At 47.7% G+C, this 12,435-nt stretch overlaps 1 protein-coding gene across 5 annotated transcripts in view; it reads right to left on the bottom strand.

Annotated features, from left to right (window-relative positions):
* PDGFA (platelet derived growth factor subunit A) overlaps positions 1-9,895 on the bottom strand; it is a 64,264-nt gene extending 54,369 nt beyond the window's left edge. For all 5 annotated transcript variants that reach the window (XR_011050075.1, XM_068423185.1, XM_068423184.1 and 2 more), the window contains exons 1-3: positions 9,432-9,895; positions 8,191-8,287; positions 736-840 (exon numbers count right to left, since the gene is read on the bottom strand). Coding sequence is in view for 4 of the 5 variants with exons in the window: in XM_068423185.1 (XP_068279286.1) it covers positions 736-840; positions 8,191-8,287; positions 9,432-9,494 (265 nt within the window). In the remaining variant the exon portion in view is untranslated. The remainder of the gene's footprint in view (positions 1-735; positions 841-8,190; positions 8,288-9,431) is intronic.
* Positions 9,896-12,435: the final 2,540 nt, after the last annotated feature.

Below are 12,435 nucleotides of genomic sequence, written 5' to 3' on the forward strand. Positions count from 1 at the left end.
ACGCTGTGCTATCTACTGCGTACCACCGCAGCTTACGGTACAAATATATTGACTCTTAATTATCTATAATAGATAAGATCATGGCCATTTTCCACAGTCAAATGGAATAGTAAAACACTTGGATCTAATCAGATGAACAAGCATTGCATACAAATCCTGTTCTAAAATTCATTAGCATCTCTCTAAATTTGTATTTGGGCTTTGTTGGATCACCATCATTACTGTTTAATAAGAACAAAATCCCCTGTAAACATGCCTGGTGCCCTATGCAATGATGGAAATCAATGCCCCAGCATTTCCATCAATGGCTTTTAATTTTTTGGATAAACTGTTTTTTTCTTGTGAATAAAGAGTCAAGCTGTTTCCTTTTGTGGAGCTTCTGTACTGAAAACTCTACCAACTGTTGATGTTTTTTAAAGCACACTGCTGTAGTTGTTCCCCACACTATGAATTATACATTGAATATCACAGCATTTTCTAACCAAGGTCTAGCTTTCTAACATGCTGCAACAAGAAAGTGAATGTAAAGAATTTGTGCTTGTCTGTCTCCTATGGACATCCTCCAGAAGACAGCTTCTCAGGCAACGGCTCGTTTTGTGCAAAAAGAAAGGCAGAAACTAGAAATGGCCTTTTTCCTTTGTGCGTGTCACATTTTTCCAGTGAAATGTCCTGCTTGGCTGACCAAAAGCACCCCCTCTGCTTTTACTCCCTAAGAACAAATAGCTTGTTTCTTACCAATGCTTCTTTTTCTGCGAATGGGCACAGGACGATTCTCTTGCACATGTTTAGCAGAATGAACACTGTAAGATCTCAAGTTTGTTTCTGAAACATCATCGTATCCTAGAACAGGAAACAAAATATTAAACCTCAGCTATGTTATTCGCAACAATGTCACTACACTGCTGTTCTATGTATGTATAAATCTGTGCTGTTCATATGCACAAGACCAAATCCTGCTGCCATTAGTCTAATATAACTCCTGTCAATGCAACTGCAAGGTCATAAGGCAGGGAAGACACAGACGTTAAATGTCATGTATAAGCATGCACAATTTAGTTCGAATATCCATTTTACTGAAAGCCCCCAGAAACAGTGCACACTCTGTGACACAAAACCGTATCTAAAGTAAAACAGTTGCATTTTTATGTGAAAGGCATAATACAGCTTTTCTTACTGGAAAGGTGTAGAAATAAGAACAATAATACTTCACGTGGAACATTTCTTGTAGGTTTTTTGACATCCTGGCATGAGGCTACGGTAGAAAATATGGTATTACACACCCAACAGCAACAATGCTGCCTCTGTAAATTTTCTCTTGCTTGGTTTTCAGGGCAGTACTAAGACAGAATCAAAAGCAAAAAGTAACTAGCATGGGTTTCCTTTTAGCCTCTCTGTTGCAGAACAAATCCCCTGTGAAGTATCCTAACCTTTGGAGGGGCATCTGAAGCTACTGCAAACTCTGGGACTGCATCCAGGCTTGTCTTGTTCCCTAAATAAGCCTACCACATGGGTTAAAGGGCCATGAGAAAAAGCAAAGATGGAAAACTTGGCATTTCATTTATCATAAAAAACAACAAAATAACTACTCCAACTATGTGGTTTTGTTAAGTGAAGCAGTCCAGGTCGTGTCCCATGCAGTGGGGTTCTGAAAAACAGCAAGCACAATCTACAAACAGGGGATCAGGAAGATGTAAGCAAACTGAGGACTGCATACAGATTCCAGTACACCAAAACTAAGATTTTTGGCACTCTGCTGCTGGGAGTGCCCTCTGTAACGTCACGGGAGAGTTTCAAGGTTTCACTGCTGGCTCCAAAGAAAACTGATGTGCACTAAAAAATGTAAATGGCTTTTACAGAGTACTCAATTACCCTCTCTACAAGCTACCGACATCCCACACTCCTGTCTTCTGCACTGTCACGCTCCCTGCTTCCAGTTCATTTTGCATCCAGTTGATTGTGACTCTGGAATTTCTTTTATTCTCAGCTTTAATAGTAACATGCATCATAAGGGTCTGCTCTACAAACAAACTCCTTTTCTCCTCCCTCCAAGAAATCCTGCCCTAAAGAGCACGCAGCTTGTGAAATCACCTGCAGAGCCCAGTGGGACATGAAGACAGTGGCATCTTCAGCACCTTAGAAAGAGCTCTGTGCCTCAAGGTTTATCTTCACTTCTTGGAAAATGCTATCGTAGGTAGCTAAGAGAAGATGAAATGGGAGGTCCAAGAGGCAGTGCCAGGATCACCCACTGGTCCTATTTTCCTTACCAGCTGAACAGATCCTTGTCTGAAATAAGTCAGTGTGAAATCCAGACTCTCAATTTACCCAAATAAGTTGGCGCCTACTATGCTTATGTAGCATGCTTGTTTCCCATTGATTTTGATGGGAGATTTTGGAACCTGGTTAGCTCATAGCGGGCCTTACTTGCAGTTCCAGTCCTGTAACGTAACACAGCAATGACTAATGAATTTTATTTCTGCTTTTATTGTACCCCATATTCCAGAAAACTCATCAGTGGGGTAAATAAAATGGCTTGCCCGAGACCCCACAGGAAGTTTGCGACTGAGCTGGGGAGCGGAGCCAGGTCTCCTGCATCCCATTCCAATGGCACCAGTCGCTCCACCTGACCCCAAATGGTGTTATGCAAAATGAGGATCCGTTCTGATGTTCCTCCAGCCCTCTTCCGCTTCCAAGCACTCAGCCACCCAACACCTTAATACTGACCTCCTTCTTGGCAGCTTCGCGTTGTCACAACCTCCCCCTCAATTTGAGGCAATGAAGTGATACTCAAAAGAGAGCAGCATGAATCCTGCTCGGTGTAAGATCCAAGCTAGGGCTCAGAGCAAGAAGCATTTCTGTCCGCATGCAAACAGTGTTTAAAAAAGATTAAACACAAAACTAATGCCTCTAATCCGAACTGCTTGGTGGGCACAGACATCTTGCTGAAAAGAGAAACCGTCGATGATGCCAGCTGTACGGCAGGCCTGAGCCACAGGTCCTAATCCCACATTCAACACGCTGGCATAGCTCCCTTTTAACATGACTGATTTCTTGCTGTCTTGTTTAAAGAAACTGGTAAGACTAAAGGAATAGTATGATCAGCTAACCAATATGTTATGCCATGTGCTTATACATAACTGCTCAACTCAGCTGCAATTAGCCATATTCTATCATCATGTTTATAAAGCAAAATGACATGTCGAGGAGCATGTGTTGCTTATAAGATGATTTTTAAGGTGAAGAAGGCCTCTGGCTCATACTATATCGCACTGTCTCGCTACATATCTTAGGCATGTATATCATTTCATAAGTTCATGTCCCACTGTGAGGGTTAAAAAAAGAGAGATCTTCACAGCTAGCACAGCAGACTGCAAAACAAGTTCCAGTCAAACCTCAATGCATTATGCAACACAAATGGTATTATTTCTATCGACACAGCATCGATGTTTTTTTTTTTTAATAAACAGAATTATGGAGCACATGGCTGGAGCCAGAAGACACTGTAATGCTAAAGGCACTTCGTGTCCCCTGATCTCCACAGGCATTTGGAAGGAATTCCATTTCCCAGTGAAGTCAATGGGAGAATCACTGCACTTCAAGCAATCTTTAAGTCAACAGGGGTCTTGCCCGAGCAGGACTGAAAAATCAGGTTGTCAGCTTTGGAACCCACACTTGACTCTGGATGTGTGGCCAGAAGACTTTCTTTTATTTCATGAAAACAACAATGCTACAGTAACTACAAATAGCACGCTCTAGTTTGACTTTAAAGAAGCCTGATACCTAATTTGCATCAGTTTTTCCCCTTAATGTACTGCTTTAGGAGCATGAAGTTGCAGGATAAGGATAAGCTCTCAGCAAAGGTGTTGGAAGTTTATGGGTGCTTAGTGCCTCACAAAATGAGGTTTAAGCAGAAAGCTTAGAAACGGGTGGTTCTTAGTTTAGAAATTGAACACTGTCTTGTCACTAAGCGAAGATGGAGGATGCTGCACAGAGCCAGATTAATGCAGCTCTCTTTTAACGTTTTTAATAATAAAAAAAATGTTCTCATGGCAGCCGATCAAGAAATTTCTCTGTAATCTTTTATGTACTGACAACATATCAATGATGGGTAGAAAAACTCTTGCAATTAGCCTTGGTCAATCCATTAGTGTAGCTGAAATTGTTCTTTTTTGTCAGATTGGCATTTTTCCATTGGGTCATGAAGTATAAATCACAGAGTTCCTGTGACATTCCGCCAATATGTGATTACTCTTCTCCCTAAATAAGCATGTGGAAAGCATCCTTAAGACTACTATTATTTTATATTTATCAATTTAAATTTTTGCATTGCCATTTCCTTCCCAAACAATTTTATGTGAGGTACAATCCCCAATATAAGCAGTCTTAACACAGACCCTTCTAGATGTGACTTTGATGTGCATCCAAAAAGTATAGGTCCAAGACTTCTAGTACCAACAGCAGCTGTTTATGAAATTCTCATTATCTCTTTTTTTCAGGAATTCAATGTAAGGTACAATAAACTGAAATGGTCTGTCTTACAAATCGGTCCTAGAGCCAGAAAGCCCAAGGCAACGTCAATCTGTTTGTTTGATCTTCTTTCTGGCTGATGCAAAATATGCCCTTCTGACATCCAACTGCAGAGATAGTTGTCATTAAGTTTTCAACTTTGATCTATTAAAGGAAATCTAAGTAGCAGCCTGCAAGATCCTGTTTTGTTTAGGTTTTTTTCCCTTTACCTAGATGTGATCAACCAACTGTAAAGGAGGAGGAGTATTCCTTCTATCTGTCGCAGGGAAAACACAGGACACACATGGCAGATGCCCGCCTCTCATCACGTTTAAGAGGTGCAAGGAAACCTAACACATGGCATCGTAACATCCTTAATTTGAGCGCCACACCGAAAGCCACCAAGTCAACAGAAGATTTTCCAATAGATCGAGCTCTGCAGCAATCTTAACGCTTTTCCATGAAGGTATACTGTGAATTTCGAACATTTCTCCACTTAACAAAAGCTGCTCTGCTAGTTCTTAATCACAGGCTGTTAAATTCACATGGCCTAAGGTGACCCTGCAGTTGATGCCCTTAAACCATGCAAAGAAGCACGCTCAACCCTGCGTTTCTCCACGTTTCCCCACGCAAGGAGATGACTGGGGGAAAATCTGTTCCCAGCGGGAGGCAAACATAATAGGTGATAAAATGAACTCTACCTCCCACAGGACAGATGGGAGAGGTGAAGCGCGAGGAAAAAAACCACACTGCTAAGCCAAAGAGAACTTCACAGGCAGAATATAGGAAATGCCCCCGTTTCGGGGATTTAGTCTGTTAGTAGTAAAACTGTACTCTGCACGCTACAGCTGCCTACTTCCTGGGACCGTGCGTGCTTTATGTTTTACACAGGGTCAGACTTCACTCTCCATCATGCCAATGAAACTCCGTCGCCGACTATGGATCCAATCACAGCAAATTAATATAAGATCCTGTTTTCTGATAGAAACAAGGGAATTTTCGTGTTGCCTTTACAGGCGTTTCTCTTTGAATCGGACATGCAGCACTGGGCTCTGACAAATTGGCCTGGATTTTCTTTTTTGAATACAATGATAAGCTCCATGTTGGGTAGTGTTTTTCTTTAAGTAATACGCCAGATGGTCTGGGGGTGTGGTTTCTAATTTTATGAAGGGGGTTATCAGTCATCTCTGCGCTACAATATAGAGACCAAATCTGTCAGAATAGAAGAAAAACCTGCCCACTCTGACTTACAAAACTTACTTTTCCAATTAAAAATATATGCTTTGCATTGCAGGAGAGAAAATGACTGTTCTGTCTTCATTTTCCACAGATTCTGCCTCGTTGTTCAGGAATATCAGACATTTTCCGCTTGCATGCCTGATCCTGCAAACTCTTCCCCTACAAGATCATTCTTAATTCTCAAGTCCACCCACTGAGTTTAAACAGGGCTACTCGCATGCAGAAGGACTGGCAATACCATGCACTAAAATGAGGGAGAAAATAATCACTGGAGTGTTTTTGTTCTGAGCCTCAGTTTAAATCAGTATATGCTATAAAACAGAAATTGTATCTACTGGACAAACCTCACTGAACTAGCCCTTCCCTAAACGCAATCACAGCCCTAAGGAAATACATTTCAGAAATATCATCTTACCAGTGACAACTAGAAAACATTTGATTTGCTAATCCAAGCTAACACTAAATATAGTAAACAGGCCCGATCCTGTTTACTGAAGAAAACATGGTGATTTCAATGTTCGATCAGTCACTCTGATAAACCCTTAATAAGAATTACTCATGACAGTAAAGACCGCAGGACTGTGCCCAGAAAATGTAAATGCGGGTAGTAAAGACTGATTATGAAGATCTAATCCTGCCTGTGTAGCTCAGAAAAGGAGCACACAAGCAAGAACAGGGTGAAAAGCTGAATATTTTGGGTTTATGTTTTAATATTGAGTTCATGTCTTAAGGCATCACTGTTTCATGTTGAAATAGTAAAATATTTATGTGTCTTGTTTCTCTAATGGTTTCTAAACTGACAAATCGCATGAAAACAGCAAAACGAAATGGCAAACTTGTGGCTGACCTCTTCAATTTTTGGTCACGCATACTCTGGTTAATATTTGCCACAAGTTAAATAATTATTTTCTGAAATAAATTTCCCTCCTCCACTACATCTACTAATTTATTCAGCTCCCACCGTCGCTCTACTTGTCTGCATGATTCTCTTGCAATGGAGCCATGTGAACTTTTGCTCTCCTTGTTAAGTAGTATTTAAAAATGAAGCATGTGCTTGTTACACTGGGGTACTGGAAGAAATAATGTATGCTGGTAGCTACAGAATACTGACTCAATTGCAGAGGTAACATGCAGTATTTTAAAATGCTAGTGCTCAGATCCAGCCTTTCTGCAGCAACAGCCAAGCCTTCCACTGAGTTCACTGGGAAAAAGATTTTAGCAGTAGTGCACTTGTCTGGTCCAAAAGAGTCTTCAGTGAGGAAATATGTATTGCATACCCCTTCCCTGTTGGGAAAGCGTCTTTCATTGCAGTGGTAAGCAATAATGATGAAGCACTGCTCTCCAAAAATATTAAACTGATGCCAACAAAACTGGTAATTAGTAATTAGCCTCTGTGGTAAAGTGTTGTGCAAGAGAGAAATATTCCCATTTTCAGTGTAATGGGAAACCGTTTGCTCCCTAATCACAGGAAAATTGAAAGCTGTGTCTGTAAAACACGTTCCTAGTGCATTCCTGCTCATTAATCCAGCACCAAACAAAAAGCAGTCAGCTAAACTCCTACAACACTGAATGAAGGTGATTGAACCTGGCACGGGCTTTACAAAAATACACAGCATATGGTTTAAAAGGAGATGGCCCAGCACCAACGCAAGCAAGAACTCATTCATTTTTCTCCGTGTTTGCTCTTCAGAAGGATGCAGGTTTCCCTTGGGCACATCAAAGGTGCCGTGTTTATTCTCTCTCAACTCAGGGAAGAAATCACCATGAACAAAGTGCATCAAGTGAAACCAAATGATAAGAAACACAGTAATACAGTGCTTCTAGATCTGATTTACTGCTGCAACAATCTGTTTGAACTGCACGTTCTCACTACACCCATTTGCATGCCTAACGATGCAGAAAATAGCCCTGCACTATTTTCTCTTGGAAAAAAAAAAAGGGTGTTTTTAAGGGTAACCTTCATACACAGGTTCCTGTTTAAAATCAGCGCGGACGGTTTATTTTCCTTTTAATAAAGCCCAGCGCTTGAAGAGACATTACTTCATTCATAAATATTGTTTCAAATATTTTAAATACCTCTAGGACAGTAGTTTAAAGATAACAGAGCAATGCACGACCAACAACAAACCTTATGGAAATTCTTCTCCGCTGAGAGACGGAGAGCTCTGGAAGCACAGAGGGTCACTAGGTCCCTCTCCACCCTGAACCCCCCGAAGTTTTAATTCCCGATCGGCCCCCTTGGCCGCCGCCTCCCTTGGAAACAAAGCTCCCCTGCCCAGGGCAGCCTGGCTCTCGAGGCTGGGTCCCTGCACGGGTCTCGTCCCCGAGGCGAGGCAGCCCGGAGCGGCGGGAGGCGTGCGGGGCGCTGCGCGGGGCCCGCCCGCGGTGCCTCCCCCCGGGGCGGCGGCGGCCGACGGCGCGGAAGGAAGGAGGACGAGACTAATTTACCTACGGAGTCAATCTCCAGGAGGCGCTGCAAGTCGCGGATGCTGTGGATCTCGCTGTGCGCCAGCCGCTCGATGAGCTCCTGCGGGATCTCGGCCTCCTTCAAAGACACACACACCGCGGGTCACCGCGCAGCGCTCCCCCACGCCCTCGCACCACCGGGGATTGAGCGCTTCGGGGCTGGGGGGTTGGGGTTTTATGGAGGGTGCGGGGTGTTTGCTGGACGTGTTTGGACGAAGCGGGGGGAAAAAAAAAATCCACACACCCCCTCCCGCTCCGCCGGGCGTTGGAGCGCTCCCCGCCGCCCCCGCCTGCGCGCCCGCGGGGGCTGCGCACCGCCCGCTGAACTGCGCCACGGCTCGCCCGGGCGGGCGGCTCCGCACGGCCCCGGTCTGGAGGAGCGTGTGCTCAGCAGAGCTGCGCCTCCTGCCCCGAGCCCCGCTCCACGGCTGGAAACCCACCGCGGGCAGCCGGCTGCTGGAGTTCGCCCAAGGGGGCGTGAAGTCCGCCGCGGGCGCGGGCTCCCGCGGGCCGGGGAGGAGGAGGAGGACCGTGTCCCACGGGGCTACCGCCATCCTACCGGCGCCCATGTCGCGGCTCCCAGTGCCAAGCAGATCCGGTCCCGGGAAAAGTTACAGTGGCCGCGCAGCGCCGAGCACCGCGCTCGCCCCGACCAGGGCCACCTGTAGCAACCCCAAAACGCGGCTCCGCGCCCCCCTCCGCCCCCGAGCAAGCCGTGTGCGCGCCGGCTGCCTCCCGACCCTCGCCCGCGACCTTCCAAAACCGGGGAGGGGCGTTTGGGGGGGATGTATTCGAACAACTCGTGCCCCCGGCACTAACGGTGCCCGCGGCCGGCGGTGTGCAGCGCCGTGCGCCGCGGGGGCGGCCGCTGCCAGGCGGCTCCGCGCACCGCTCTGCTTGCAAATAGCCGCAGCCCGTTTGCACCCGCGGGGCGTGAATATATATATATAATATATATAACAGATATAATTTTAAGGGCAGCCAGCAGCCCCGGAGCGGAATGCGCGGTCACTGCCCTTCGCCTCTGGCACGCATGAAATGGTAACTCGCCGCCTGCCTCGGCCGCGCAGAGGCTGGGGCAGGGCGAGCGCTCCCGGCGCGGCGATGCCCGCAGAGCCCAGGTGGGCAGCCCGCTCCCCCGCGCCCTCCGCCGCCGGCTCGCCCCGACCGCCGGCTGCGGCGTGCCCCGGGGACCGAGAACGCAGCAAGCCGCTCTCACCTACCTCGGAGAAGGTAAAGGACAGGTAGCCAAAACCTATCAGCAAAACGCAAGCCCAGGTCCTCATCGCGGTCTAGTGCACTTTAGACACGGAGGGAAGGCAACGCTGATGGAGAGGAGCTGCAGGCCGGCTCCTGCCGCGCAGAAATTCAGTACCATCCCTCAGGGGAAAGGCAGCGGGGTGGCTCGGGGGTCCTCCGCATCCAGGGTGGGTCGGGGCTGCCTCGGGGCGGCGGTGGTTTAATTACGGCGCTGCCGCTGTTTGTATGTTCCCCTCGCTACGGGAGCGTGGCCGCTCTCTCCTTTCTGCTGCTCTCGCTCGCTCCTCTTGGCTCTTAGGACTAGACCAGCCGGTACTTCTGCATATTTGCTTAGATCAGACCAAAGTGAAACCCAAGGAGTCGATCCGGAGCGCAGCCGAAACGCCCATCACCTGTCTGGGGCGGCTGGCCCCCCTCGCGGCGGGCGGCGCTGGGGCCCGCCTCCCCCCGCCGCCGCGGCCGCCCGCTCCGCGCCGGGACGCCGGGATTGCTCTATTTGCCGGCTTCTCCCCCCCGCCCCGCTGTGCTGGCCCTCCACCCGCTCCCCCTCTCACAAAAAGGGGGGAAAAAATAAATAAAAAAACCCCGATCTTTATTGATACGGATCGAAATGTTTCTCTTGCTGAGAATGGTCCCGCTTCCCTCCCCGGCTGGGGTGAGGTTAAAAATAATGATTAATTACGAATAATAGGAGTGAGAAATCGGAGCAATATTGCAAGATCTCGCGGGCTGCCTTGGTGCAGTTCCTTCTCCACTTTGCACGGGAGAAAAAGATAGGAGGAGGAAGGAAAAAAAATAGATATATATGCAAGAAGGTTTAAATCCCAAGGGGATCGGAGACGAACTGCAACTCCTGCCGAAGGGAGGGCTCCCGGGCGGGCTCCGGAGCGGTGGCCTGTCTGGAGCGTGGCTCCGGCGAGGAGCAGCATATACCGCTCCCCTCCCTGCCATGCGCCTCCCCCGTCCCTCCTCCCGGTACTCCCGGCACCAAACCCACAAACAACAAGTAGTGGGGGCTGCCGGCAGCTGCAGCCTCTGCTCCCGGGCGAGAGGGGCTCTGCCCACATGTAGCGGGGGGGCTGGAATAAAGGCTCCGGAGGAGGGCGGGGGGGCCCGGGGCAGCCTGCCCGCACCCCGGCCCTCTGCGGCACCGCGGCGGGGGAGGGCCGAGAGCTGCTGCGCAGCAGCCGCCTTGTAACCTTACGGGATCCACCTTGTGCCCCTGCCTTTTATATAAGGCGGAAGAGATCGCCATGACCACGGCGGGGTTCTTTTTTTTTTTATGGTTACTATTTTTTTTTCTGGTGGGGGGCTCGCCTTTGGCAGAAGGGGAGGGGCAGGGTGGCGATGGGTTGCGTTGTGGGTTTTTTTTAACGTAGCGTCTTCGCTGCTGTTGTAGTTGCAAAGGAGAAAAGCCCCCTCGTAAGAAATACAAAAGCACACACACCTCCCCAATAAATAAAAATCAGCTGGGGGGGGGGGTGATGGTGCGGGAAGGGGTTGGTGTCCTCCGCCCTGCGGCACCTGGCTGCGGCATGCGCGGGCGCGGGGCTCCCCTCCGCGGTCGCGGAGACGCGGCGCCCCGGGGCTCCGCCGAGCCGGCCCCGGTTCCCCCCCAGCCCCGCAGCCAGCATCGGTGCCGGAGCCGGGCGGGGGCAGCTCGCTCTCCTGCCGCATCCTCCGTCCCCGCCGCCCCGGAGAGAAAATGCCCCCTTTTCCCCGGCGCAGATTGGCACAAGGTGCCTGCTGCACCCTGACATCTCCCTGAACTCATTGTGATTGAAATAACAGCCCTTTCTCATCTAAACAAAGCGTCTTAATAGCAGATGCAAAGAATTCAGCTCATCTGAAAATCCAATAGCATTTAAGTGGATTAACTGCAATAACACAACTGAGGAGTGATACTATCCTTCATGGAAGACAATAGACTGTAAATGCACAGCCAGGGAGACTTATCCTTTCATCTCTGAATTTCCTTCAGCATTTCAAAAGCGAATGCTTTCTAGAAGCCCTGAAGGGGTTTGCACGCTACTGGCTTGGACATGCTTCTAGGAAACAACCTGTGCTTTAATGGGCACTTTGCAATTGCACAGAAGTTCCCACCAAAACAGAAGTGGCCTTTCAAGTACGTTTAATTCTCTCTCATGATGTCATGTAGGCTTCCAGGGTGGTCTCCAGGACCACAAGGGGAAAAAAAAAAGGTGGGGGTTCAAGAGAGAGAAAAGGAAAAGAGATGTAAAAGATTTGGAAGCACTTTAAAAAGGGGAATGCTGCTTTTTTTTTTTTTTAAACACAGAAAATGCTGAGCCAGTGTGGAGCCATTCTCAAATACCTCCTGATATAAAAAAAAAATGCTCCGAGTGGCACACTGCAGCAGAGCCATCCGCGCAGGCTGCGCTGGCAAGCGGCAGGGCAAGCGGGAGGTGACCAGGGCAGGTCATTCTGGTGGTTGCCATCGCTCTCTTACGCAGGGGTTGCCATCGCAGAAGTAAAAAGTGATGACTTTACTGAAAAAAAAAAAAGTCTCATCTGCACTTATCATTTGCTGAGGTTAAAGAAACAATTCTTACGGTCTGTGTTGTCATAGTAATAAAAAAAAATAATTACCAAACAGTGAAATAGATTCTGACAGTACCGGCTCGTCAAGCATTTACTCCTCTCCTTCCTTCCTTCATTGGCTAATGTGTCTGGGATCAGAAGTGCTGGGTATTTGTAGCTCGCTCAAGTGGTATTCCACTACGAAAGCCAACATAGAGATAACTCCTACTTTATCTGTTGGTAAAAAAAATCTATGCAGTTTTGATTTTTTTCTTACATTTCCCTCATTTTATGAGAAACATACTGCACCAGCATCTTTGTTAAATCTGTCATTGTGGAGCTCAGATAAGCATCTTTCCTCTGGGTCAAGTTACATTTGGAGTAGCTTTTAACATTAGACTGTTTATATGGATCATTGCAAATATTTGA

This window comes from Nyctibius grandis, chromosome Z (assembly GCF_013368605.1).
Source record: "Nyctibius grandis isolate bNycGra1 chromosome Z, bNycGra1.pri, whole genome shotgun sequence".
In the NCBI taxonomy this organism is placed as follows: domain Eukaryota; kingdom Metazoa; phylum Chordata; class Aves; order Nyctibiiformes; family Nyctibiidae; genus Nyctibius; species Nyctibius grandis.